This window comes from Mytilus trossulus, chromosome 4 (assembly GCF_036588685.1).
Source record: "Mytilus trossulus isolate FHL-02 chromosome 4, PNRI_Mtr1.1.1.hap1, whole genome shotgun sequence".
NCBI classification, from domain to species: domain Eukaryota; kingdom Metazoa; phylum Mollusca; class Bivalvia; order Mytilida; family Mytilidae; genus Mytilus; species Mytilus trossulus.
This window is the reverse complement of record NC_086376.1, coordinates 40,045,250-40,056,997: the sequence shown is the minus strand read 5'-3', so window position 1 is coordinate 40,056,997 and position 11,748 is coordinate 40,045,250. Positions and strand designations below refer to the sequence as shown.

Genomic DNA, 11,748 nt, shown 5'->3' with positions numbered 1-11,748 from the left:
TAAGATAATATTTTTGACTGGCAAAACACTGAAATCAAATATCTACAAAAGAGTAAGTTTTCTTAAGTACACAAAAATTGGTTCACACCAAATATGTAAGAGGGTTGTAATGTTGAAAATATGAGCCACATGGATCTCACTTGAAACTAAACTCAACTCAGATATTTCAATAAAAAAGCAATTCCAAAGTCCATTTGTGATTCCATAAGGTACAGATGGATCAACTGACCAGGATGAATCAGATGCAAAGAGTTTCATCCAGGAATATCTGAATCTGCATAAAACCAAATATGGCAGACTGGGTCCTTGTCAAGTATTGTGGTGCATACTTAATAATCTATATTGCTTCCCAAACCACCAAATCTCTTTACACCTGAAATGTAAGATTTCATAGTGATCCTGATTTTTTTCTCGATTGTATTGTTTGGAATAAATACCAAAGAAAGTATAATTTCTATATTTTATTTTATCACATCAATAAATTACATACATTTAAAAGCAGTACACACAAAAGCTCAAGTGCCAAAAATGGAAACCGGTATCAAGTGAAATACTACATTACTCTGTATCAAAATAAGAAGATGTTATATGATTGCGAATGAGACAGCTAAAAACAAAAGTTAAAATGAAGTAGATGTAAGCAATTATAGGTAACTGTAGCCTTAGACAATGTGAAACACCGCTACCTAGTGTAGATCCTTTATAACTCAACTGTATCTCAGTCCGCTGAAGTATTGCAGTTCTGCCAACTTTTCATGAAGCAAATGCGTGAGATTTGGTCAAAATTGAAAAGATCAAAGAGAAAAAACAATAGATCAAAGGAAAATGCCACCAAATAATCATGAACATGCGTGAGACTTGGCAGCCCAGGCCCCTGGTATTATAGATTTTATTTCCTAAAATGCTCAATGACCAACAAGGATAAGGAACCGCCAATGTTTAACTAATTGAGATTTATGAATAAATGAAATGTTTTAATGTTAGATTAATGTAGGTTATCTCTGTAATTACAGAGAAAAGGAATAAAGATTCACTTATTGGATATAGAATTCGTATTCTTTGTACAGGGTCTTCCTATAGCTATTCCCATAAACTTTTTGAAGATATGGTGAAATAGTTTCAGAGAAGATTGATTTTTTTACAGATTAGAATCAAGATCGACCTTTTGCAGCCATGTTTATTAAAAATATTGGGATGAATAAAATGCTTTCGTGTGAAAATCATTCCATACATTGTTAGTGGATGTTTCAAGGAAAGATAAAATTATGATTTCCCATGGGTTTCAATGCAAACATTACTGCATCTTTAACCCATTTTAGGTGTTTGATGAACTCTCCAGACACCACTTTTCTATACATGTCTGTTTTTAAAAGCCTTAATTTGACCTTGACATTCGGTGTGTGACCTACAAGTCAGTAGAATACTTCCTTCCATTGTGTTTGACGGTGAAATTTGAACGTATATACAAGCCTTTGAGGCGTTTAATTTAGCATCTGGAAACACTTTTCTGCATACATTTCGATATACTGGTTTTAGTAATAGTTACCCTGACCTTTGACCTCATTATCAAGAGTGATCTGTAACCATGAATGTACAATTGCAGTAAGGTCTATTGGATTTAGCATCTGGCCACTGAAATGGCAGTTTGGGAATAATAATACATCTTACAAAGTCAAAATAACTGTTCAGGTATTGCTTTTCAGAAAAGGCAGTGAAACTAACCAGAAGATCACAACCAGGTTGTGTTTTCGGCCAATGAACATTTTATTAAGATAGGCCAAATAAAAAATTTGGTATTGTAAGAAAAAATGTTAATGCAGACAAATGACGTGTACAAAAAACATCACAGCATTATTGCTTGTGCTGCAAAGTTAATTGTTACTACACATTAAGCTGATTCCTAAACCCTATATAAAATTCATCTTGATTGTGATACATGTATTGCATATGGTTAGGTTCATACAATGCTAATGTAGAAATCCTTTAAAACTTCAGAAACAATTTAAATTTTGCAGCTGAATGTACACAAACTATAGAGCCATATAGATGAAGAGAGATTAAAACCAATGAAACACAAGACAATGAGGTCACAAAAAATAATCTGACTTTGTATCAAATTGCAACAGTTGAATAACCTCATGAATAACATTAAGACATTATCTAATTCTTAGATCAACATTTCAAAAAAATCATTGGTTTTAGACTATATCCCATAGAAACTTGGTATGCAACGCTTTATTACATGAATTTTACTGAATATAACATATCTTAATTCAAGCAGATGTCAGACTCTAAAATTTCTCATGTTAATAGACTTACTATAAGAAAATAATATGAAAGCTTAGTTTGGACATGCAATTAAAAAAAACCTCACCTTTGGAATGATTCTTCACAAAAATATGTATAGAAACACTTGTACCCACATTAGACTTTTCATCAGAACAAAATTAACATCACTAAATAAGTACTCTCTAAAGAACATTCATAGATATAAAAAGATGTGGTATGAGCGCCAATGAGACAACTCTTCATCCAAGAGCATCACAATTTGTAAAAATAAACAACTATAGGTAAAAATACAGCCTTCAACATGAAGCCTTGGTTTTGTTTTATTGCACTTCAATTGTAATTGAAAATAAAAATAAATGCAACTTCATGTATGCTAACATTTGTTTTAATTTAAAATTTGATCACTACTGAAATCCATTTTTAATTAATGCTTGACACAAAAGTAGTTACACTTGTAAATGGCCTTCATATGAACATTTCATTGAAGTCTGGTTCTGAACTCAATGGTTCTCAAGAAGATTTCTAAGTCCAGCACATCAAGCACATCAGAAATTAGAAAAGGTCAAGGTGTTCATATTTGCTAAATAATCAACACCAAAGTCACAGCTCTTGGAGAGGATTGACTGATTGGTGTTAAATGCCACTTTCCTGAAATGGCAGTAAGTTTATTGGTTAGACAGAGACAACTACAGACCTTCAGTGGTAAAAAAATCCTAGACAGTTAAAATTGTATCAAGCCCACCTACCCCATGTAGGATTCAAACTAACAACCTCTTTGAGAGTACATTGTAGGGCACATGTATGTCAAGATTACTTTCATTCTGTTTTGTGGTAGATCAATAAGTAAAATGTTAACAGACAGATGATAAGTCAGAGATAGCAGAAAAAAGCCTGATGAGCTAAACACTAAACAAGTTTTTCCTTCTTGACTATTAAGACTTGCTTATTAAAAACGAAATCACCATTCTGTCCAACGAATGCTTAACAAATGTATGAAATATGAAGTAAATGTTACAGGTATTGACAAATGTTTAAATGAATGTTTCAATAAACTGTGGATTCATTTATTTGGTGGATACTAACTTTTTTGCAGAGTGAATACAGCTTGCATTTTTATTGATATTTATTTCATGGCCTGTGTCAAATATTGCATATAAATCAAGAAAATCGGTAATCCGTTGAATGTTTAAATATTGTATCTTTAAAATCTTAAAAATTGGTATCCCAGGAATAATAGTGAATCCACAGTACTGACAAATATCAGGTTGTGGGCCAAATACTTAAATGCATTGCATCCTAAGAAAAGCCACAGGGCTTATAAAACACTGAAGAAATAAATTAAATGTCAGCGGAAAGCATCCTTAAAATTATCAATAAACTATGCATCTAAGACAAGATAAAATTTATTTTTAAGTAGCAGCTAAAGCTGTTTTAATGTTAGCTACAGCTGTTTGTAGATTTTCTGATGGTATCACAAGTACAGTTCTTAAAGCCTCCATCTGATCTTCAGCATCCCACTTCCCATCCACCACAGTATCCCGCTCTGATGCAACAGAGTAAATGAAGGAAAATTCACACTCCTGTAAAACAAAATAAATCTTGTTACAACAAGTCCAAGAACAGCTAATTTTATCATACAATATGTGTATAAAACAAAATACTATGAAATATTTTGTATACAATTGTCAAATTGAATGGAAATTTAATAATGTATACAAAAAATATCTACTTTTAAAAAACTGTTAATTTATTTTGGTTAATTTCCCATTTTTTATGTGTAAACAAAATACTATGAAATATGTTGAATACAATTTTCAAATTGAATGAATTTAATATTGTATATAAAAAATATCTACTTTTAAAAAACTGTTAATTCATTTTGGATAATTTAAGAATTGACATAGGTTCAAGGGTTGGGTGCCCATAAAATATTTAATCCGCACCATTCTGTATGTTCCTGTTACAAGTTGGGAATCTGTTATTCCGTGGAGGTTGTTTATTGCTGTATGATAATTGGTTTCTGTTGATTTTTTTTTCACAAGGCATTTCGTTGTTATTTTCGATTTATTTTGCATTTTGTCATTTCAGAGCCTTTTATGGCTTGCTAGTTTTGCTCACTGTTGAATGCTGTATGGCAAAATATAGTTGCTACCTTTTACGACATTTTCTGGATGTGTTAAAATTCTACACCATATGTTTGAGTATTGCACAAGGCAATGTCTTCATGATCTGTTTACAACGTTCCTGTGTGAAATATTTTGTTTCATCCACCAACATTACAGTGAGGAAGCCACAATAAATGTTCCTACATATTCTGATATTCTTTGTCCTGATAACACAATGATTTTGTAGACTAGACATTACAAGAAAATGCCTCTTCCATAAAAGCAAGTATAATCTGATGTTCAGTGGTTGTCGTCTAGTAAGTGTTTCTCGTTTTTCATTTTTATATAGAATAGACCGTTGTTTTTTGTTTGTTTGAAGGTTTTACACTAATAATTTTTGAGGCATTTTGATGTTCGTTGTGAGCTTCATGTTGAAGGCTGTACCTTGACCTATAATGGTTTACTTTTATGAATTGGTACTTGGATGGAGAGTTGTCTCATTGGCACTCATACCACATCATCCTGTATCTATGTTCTCAAATGTCATTCATGTAAATTAGTCAATATTTACCTTGGATATTAACTCCTCCTCAGCATTGGTATAAAACAGCTGATCTGAACCCTTTGGTCTGTAACACTTTGATATTAATATATAGTGACTGAATTCATATTTCATTTTCTTTCTGGTACATTTCTCCATTTCTTTGCTAAAATAAAATAAAAATCTTTCTAGATTGCCTAAACATACATAAATGATTACCATTAGATTAATGATATTTTTTGCTTTGTGACTGAAAGAAGTTCAGGAAGGTAAACTGTATTGTATTTTGTTGACAGGCATTTTTCTTATATTAAAGTTTGAAGTCAAATATTGAGTTGCGTAAACAAATATGAAATTTTATGTATAAACAAGACCAATACTGTACATATAAATTGTATCATGTAATTACTCTTTAATACCTGCATAGATACAGATATACCTGGAACAATACCATTTAAATTAATAGATGTATAAAGGGGCATATAGTTTAAACATATTTATTTATAGTGGATTGGGAATAAAGTTTTGCAACTTATAATAATCCCTTACCACTTTGCGGGTGCGAGTGCTGCCTTGTAGTGGCATTAGCCTACTCTTTTTCGAAACCTACAAGGGCGTCTTTAACTTGCAAGAGATATGGCTCTCTCTAAACACAGGCCATTTATCTTCCCCTTCAGATGGACTTTTACTAATGATAAACAGGACAGACAAGTTAGGGATGCTGCAAATGTTTTAATTTGTTTCGATATATAAATGTAACTAGAGGCTCTCAAGAGCCTGTATCGCTCACCTGATTCTACTTGGGTTTTTGAAATCATATAAAAAAATATAAAATTTGGCTAAAAGTGACAACACAACCTCATTTATAAGAAAAGGAACATGTTTAATTTCATTCAAAAGTCCCCCACTGGCGGCCATCTTGGATGACGGATCGGCTACAAAGTAACAACACTTGGTCAGCACCTCATAAGGAACATTCATGCCATGTTTGGTTTTATTCCATTCAGTGGTTCTCTAAAAGAAGTTATTTGTATGCATTTCCCATAGGGTCCTATGTTAAACTAAGTTCCCTGCTGGCGGCCATCTTGGATAATGGATCGGCTACAAAGTAACAACACTTGGTCAGCACCTCATAAGGAACATTCATGCAATGTTTGGTTTTATTCCATTCAGTGGTTCTCTAAAAGAAGTCATTTGTATGCATTTCCTTATAGGGTCCTATGTTAAACTAAGTCCCCCGCTGGCGGCAATCTTGGATAATGGATCGGCTACAAAGTAACAACACTTGGTCAGCACCACATTAGGAACATTCATGCCATGTTTGATTTCATTCCATTCAGTGGTTCTCTAAAAGAAGTCATTTGTATGCATTTCCCATAGGGTCCTATGTTAAACTAAGTCCCACGCTGGTGGCCATCTTGGATGATGGATCAGCTACAAAGTAACAACACTTGGTCAGCACCACATAAGGAACATTCATGCCATGTTTGGTTTCATTCCATTCAGTGGTTCACTAGAAGAAGTGATTTGTATGCATTTCCAATAGGGTCCTATGTTAAACTAAGTCCCCCGCTGGCTGCCTTCTTGGATAATGGATCAGCTACAAAGTAACAACACTTGGTCAGCACTCCATAAGGAACATTCATGCTATGTTTGGTTTCATTCCATTTAGTGGTTCTCTAGAAGAAGTCATTTGTATGCATTTCCCATAGGGTCCTATGTTAAACTAAGTCCCCCGCTGGCGGCCATCTTGGATGATGGATCGGCTAAAAAGTAACAACACTTGGTCAGCATCCCATAAGGAACATTCATGCTATGTTTGGTTTTATTCCATTCAGTGGTTCTCTAAAAGAAGTCATTTGTATGCATTTCCCATAGGGTCCTATGTTAAACTAAGTCCCCGGCTGGCGGCTATCTTGGATGATGGATCAGCAACAAAGTAACAACACTTGGTCAGCACCTCATAAGGAACATTCATGCCATGTTTGGTTTCATTCCATTCAGTGGTTCTCTAAAAGAAGTCATTTGTATGCATTTCCTATAGGGTCCTATGTTAAACTAAGTCCCCCGCTGGCGGCCATCTTGGATGATGGATCGGCTACAAAGTAACAACACTTGGTCAGCACCCCATAAGGAACATTCATGCTATGTTTGGTTTTATTCCATTCAGTGGTTCTCTAAAAGAAGTCATTTGTATGCATTTCCCATAGGGTCCTGTGTTAAACTAAGTCCCCTGCTGGCGGCCATCTTTGATGATGGATCGGCTACAAAGTAACAACACTTGGTCAGCACCACATAAGGAACATTCATGCCATGTTTGGTTTCATTCCATTCAGTGGTTCACTAAAAGAAGTCATTTGTATGCATTTCCAATAGGGTGCTATGTTAAACTAAGTCCCCGCTGGTGGCCATCTTGGATAATGGATCGGCTACAAAGTAACAACACTTGGTCAGCACTCCATAAGGAATGAATATTCATGCTATGTTTGGTTTCATTCCATTTAGTGGTTCTCTAGAAGAAGTCATTTGTATGCATTTCCCATAGGGTCCTATGTTAAACTAAGTCCCCCGCTGGCGGCCATCTTGGATGATGGATCGGCTACAAAGTAACAACACTTGGTCAGCACCCCATTAGGATAATTCATGCTATGTTTGGTTTTATTCCATTCAGTGGTTCTCTAAAAGAAGTCATTTGTATGCATTTCCCATAGGGTCCTATGTTAAACTAAGTCCCCGGCTGGCGGCCATCTTGGATGATGGATCGGCAACAAAGTAACAACACTTGGTCAGCACCTCATAAGGAACATTCATGCCATGTTTGGTTTCATTCCATTCAATGGTTCTCTAAAAGAAGTCATTTGTATGCATTTCCCATAGTGTCCTATGTTAAACTAAGTCCCCCGCTGGCGGCCATCTTGGATGATGGATCGGCTACAAAGTAACAACACTTGGTCAGCACCTCATAAGGAACATTCATGCCATGTTTGGTTCCATTCCATTCAGTGGTTCTCTAGAAGAAGTTCAAAATGTAAATTGTTAACGACGACGACGACGGACGACGACGGACGACGACGGACGACGGACGCCAAGTGGTGAGAAAAGCTCACTTGGCCCTTCGGGCCAGGTGAGCTAAAAATAGTATAAATTGAAAACAACTTTCAAACCTATGATTGCGTTACGTGCGAATGGAACAAATTTCGTTGTAGAGGGATCTGAATGTATATGTAAATGTATGCTTACAATAGAGATTCATACATGGGGACAGATATCTGTGGAACAAATTTCGTTGTAGAGGGATCTGAATATATATATGTAAATGTTTACTTACAACAGCGATTCATACATGGGGACAGATATCTGTGGAACAAATTTCGTTGTAGAGGGATCTGAATATATATATGTAAATGTATACTTACAACAGTGATTCATACATGGGGACAGATATCTGTGGAACAAATTTCGTTGTAGAGGGATCTGAATATATATATGTAAATGTATACTTACAACAGCGATTCATACATGGGGACAGATATCTGTGGTGGTATGTTGATATATCTCTCAGATATCAGATATCCTACTTGTTGATCTGCATCAGACAATATCTGTGATAACCTTTCTTTTTGTTGTTGTGAACATGCTTGACATTTCTCCATTAACATTGACCTGAACTGTTTAACACACTCCACATTCTGTAATGTTATTTGTATGAAAGGGTTTAACAATTGATAATGTAACTGTTTCAAACATTGTAGATTGTGAATTGCTGAAAGTTAAGTGACAAATATTTCATGAATACCATATTCTGGTTAAAAACAAATTTAACAATAAATGTTAATCATTGCGGCTGGTTCTGAAAAAAAGAATAACCTAAGGAAAACCAAGAAATTTGTACTGCCTTTAGAAAAAAAGAGAATATACATTGATTCAAAAATACTAATCCCACTTTAATAACATTTTCTTTTGGCAGGAAAGGAGAGTTTTTCTAGTTTTGTATATCAAAGATATTAAATAATGTACTAATGCCATCTAACCTGTTTTTCATTGATGTTGATTACTGTAATTAAACCAAGAACTGGGTCACCTTCTCCCATGTCATCATCTTCATCATCACTGTCTGGAATATCTATTTGCTAAGGGGAGATAACAACTAATTTTACAAACAACATTTTCTGACAACTGAACAGATTAAATTAACTTTCAATCAATAGCTCTTTTAAAGATTATCACTTAATTTTTAAACTAGAAACAGCTTTCTTTTCGTACTGAAATTAATCTAAGAAATGATTATTAAAAAGGAAGACAAATTTCTGTCATTTTTATTGAACTTTTTCTGAAATAATTCAAATGAATAAGGATTTAAAAGATCGATTTTAATGGTCACCGTTTTAATGGAATCTTAACTATACATTAACATGATTAAATTATGAATCCTGTGTCTATATGAAGGAATAACACAATTATTGATTTGAAATACATTTTAAATTATATTTTAATATGGTAGATTGTGTGTCTTTTGCTTAATGTCCAATGTCATATATGTCATGTATGTTCAGAACAAATCTAATTTAGACCTTAATAATATAACAACTAACCTTTATAACACTTCCTATATAGTTCTGTGATATGATTGTGTTGGCCATCTCAGATAAATCTATCTTGGCTTTTAAAAACAGCTGCAATGAAAAGAAAATTTAACTTTCATGGTATATAGATATTTATGTATAATGGTAGACTTAGTAGGTACATTAAATACATGTAGGCAATTTTAGTTTCTTGTGTACAATTTGGAAATTAGTATGGCGTTCATTATCACTGAACTAGTATATATTTGTTTAGGGGCCAGCTGAAGGACGCCTCCGGGTGAGGGAATTTCTCGCTACATTGAAGACCTGTTGGTGACCTTCTGCTGTTGTTTTGTTATTTGGTCCGGTTGTTGTCTCTTTGACACATTCCCCATTTCCATTCTCAATTTTAAACTTTTTTTTGAATTTATAAGAAAATATGACATGAAGAGAAATTTTTTGAAACCTTTTCTTGCAAATATTTTAGTAAGGAGCTAAAATTTTACAATAATGCCAAGACTTGTTTAAACTAAGCAAATGTCTTCGTACATATAGTTTCTGAAATAAGAACTAAATGCTGCATCTTTGCATTATGAAAGGGTTAAACACGCACACCTCATTAATCATACAGCACATCTACGTTTCATTCAAACTTTGTTTCAGGCAAGACTAAATAAAGACTGGTCTGTATGTAATGATGACTTACCTGCTGAAGCAGTGCTCTTGTTCCATGAAAATCACTGTCTTCAATTGTTCTAGCTTCAAATTCTACTTGAATTTCCTGCAAGATTCAAGTTGGTAATATATATTCCAATACATAATCAAAGTGCTTGTAAGCTTTAAACTTGCTTCAATTTATCTGAGGCCTAAATTAATATATTGTTTGTTTCCCCAATCCCTATCCTGCCAAGCCACAGTATATGACACAATTTTTAGACAATTCAAAATTCTTGCACACTAAAAAGATATCCTTTATTCAATGTCAGACAAGGAAGGGAATGGGTTATTTGCATTAATTGTAACATGACTAATCACAGTGTTATAATGTCTGACTGATTTGTCACCATAACATATCAAGTTACTAATTCCAAGGACGTATAACTAACATCTAATATCTAATAATCTAATATATGTCCTTGCTAATTCATATATTTTTTAAACACCTGTCTGATATAAGGATAACAGTAGACAAATCAGAACTAAAAGAGAGCAAACAAAAACGTGGGAAAAGGGAGATAACTCTTTTTCCAGAGAACGTCCTGCCACAGTATGTTCATGTTGTTTATTTTGTTGACCGGGTTATTTTCTTACTTCATTAACTTCACCATCACTACTGTCATCATCATCATCCATGTCACTTGATCCTTCTTCATCATCGGCGACGACATCGTCGGCCTGCATTTTTTCATCAAGTTGCACAACACGTTTCTTCTTCGAAGCCATTTTAAGTCTTTAAGAATGTTGTGCAAAACGAAACTAATTAAACCGTTAAAATTATTGATAAAATCTTTTATTATTTGCATAATTTGACTAAATCTATAAATTTAAACAAGGATTTTACAATATCTAAAAATCAATATAATCTTAAATGTAAATTTAAAAGTATTATAGTTCATTCGTTTTCATTGAAAATTTTAAAAAGTGATTACCTCCCTTGATTTCATGGCAGCGGGAATGAAAAATAGACTTTTTTCCTGAGAAATATAGTATGCAAACACTATAAGCACTGAATTTCTCGAATAAGTATATATAAGATATGGCAATATATTGTTTTATATTTTAACTGTACGCAAAGTACATCATACATGTCAAACAATATCTTATCACAAAAAATATGAACCGAAAAATCGTGTGGGGTATATTTGAGCCAAAATGTTTTTAGTAAAAAAAAGTTCACAATTGAACCGATATCATAGGAAATATGTTCTGGGAGAACTTTTTTCACAATTTACAATGACCATATCTGCAACCACATATATATCTCACTGTAGTCTACTAGCTTATAGTCGTAGTCAGCTGAAATTTGTAGTGACTATCAATCGCATTCACTCGAGATATAGTTTTTCACATTCCATTCATAAATCGTCAAAACAAAAACCCCTTCTGACCTACCTTTTAAGTGATCGCACTAATAATCCTGACCTTCATATTTTCAAGAATGTTTTCCATTGTAATTCCACCATCTTCGATTTCTATGAAGATCCCTTGACCTTGTTTACATATCCTACCGTAGTCTAAGATCGTTCATCTT

The 11,748-nt window shown here is 33.7% G+C and overlaps 2 protein-coding genes across 3 annotated transcripts in view; one reads left to right on the top strand and one right to left on the bottom strand.

Moving 5' to 3' along the window:
* Positions 1-446: 446 nt before the first annotated feature.
* On the bottom strand, positions 447-10,983 carry LOC134715286 (protein BCCIP homolog). Its single transcript, XM_063577388.1, has 7 exons — positions 10,809-10,983; positions 10,204-10,278; positions 9,528-9,608; positions 8,967-9,065; positions 8,440-8,624; positions 4,966-5,101; positions 447-3,869 (listed from the first exon to the last, which is right to left on the bottom strand). The coding sequence occupies exons 1-7, from the start codon at positions 10,938-10,940 to the stop codon at positions 3,699-3,701; spliced, it is 879 nt and encodes a 292-aa protein (XP_063433458.1). The 5' UTR covers positions 10,941-10,983; the 3' UTR covers positions 447-3,698.
* A 157-nt stretch (positions 10,984-11,140) lies between these two features.
* Positions 11,141-11,748, top strand: part of LOC134715284 (nuclear pore complex protein Nup107-like) — a 34,169-nt gene continuing 33,561 nt past the window's right edge. Inside the window, exon 1 of one of the 2 annotated variants that reach the window (XM_063577384.1) lies at positions 11,141-11,240. The gene's annotated coding sequence lies outside the window, so the exon portion shown is untranslated. The remainder of the gene's footprint in view (positions 11,241-11,748) is intronic. The other variant, XM_063577385.1, reaches the window with a different exon arrangement.

What these genes read in the sequence shown, in the direction of transcription:
- LOC134715286 (XM_063577388.1), bottom strand. Translation starts at nt 10,940, where the DNA reads ATGGCTTCGAAGAAGAAACGTGTTGTGCAACTTGATGAAAAAATGCAG. An exon ending in GTGATGGTGAAGTTAATGAA is followed by an intron (nt 10,279 to 10,808) that starts GTAAGAAAATAA and finishes TGAATCTTGCAG; the next exon opens with GAAATTCAAGTAGAATTTGA. An exon ending in AGGAGGAGTTAATATCCAAG is followed by an intron (nt 3,870 to 4,965) that starts GTAAATATTGAC and finishes TTTGTTTTACAG; the next exon opens with GAGTGTGAATTTTCCTTCAT.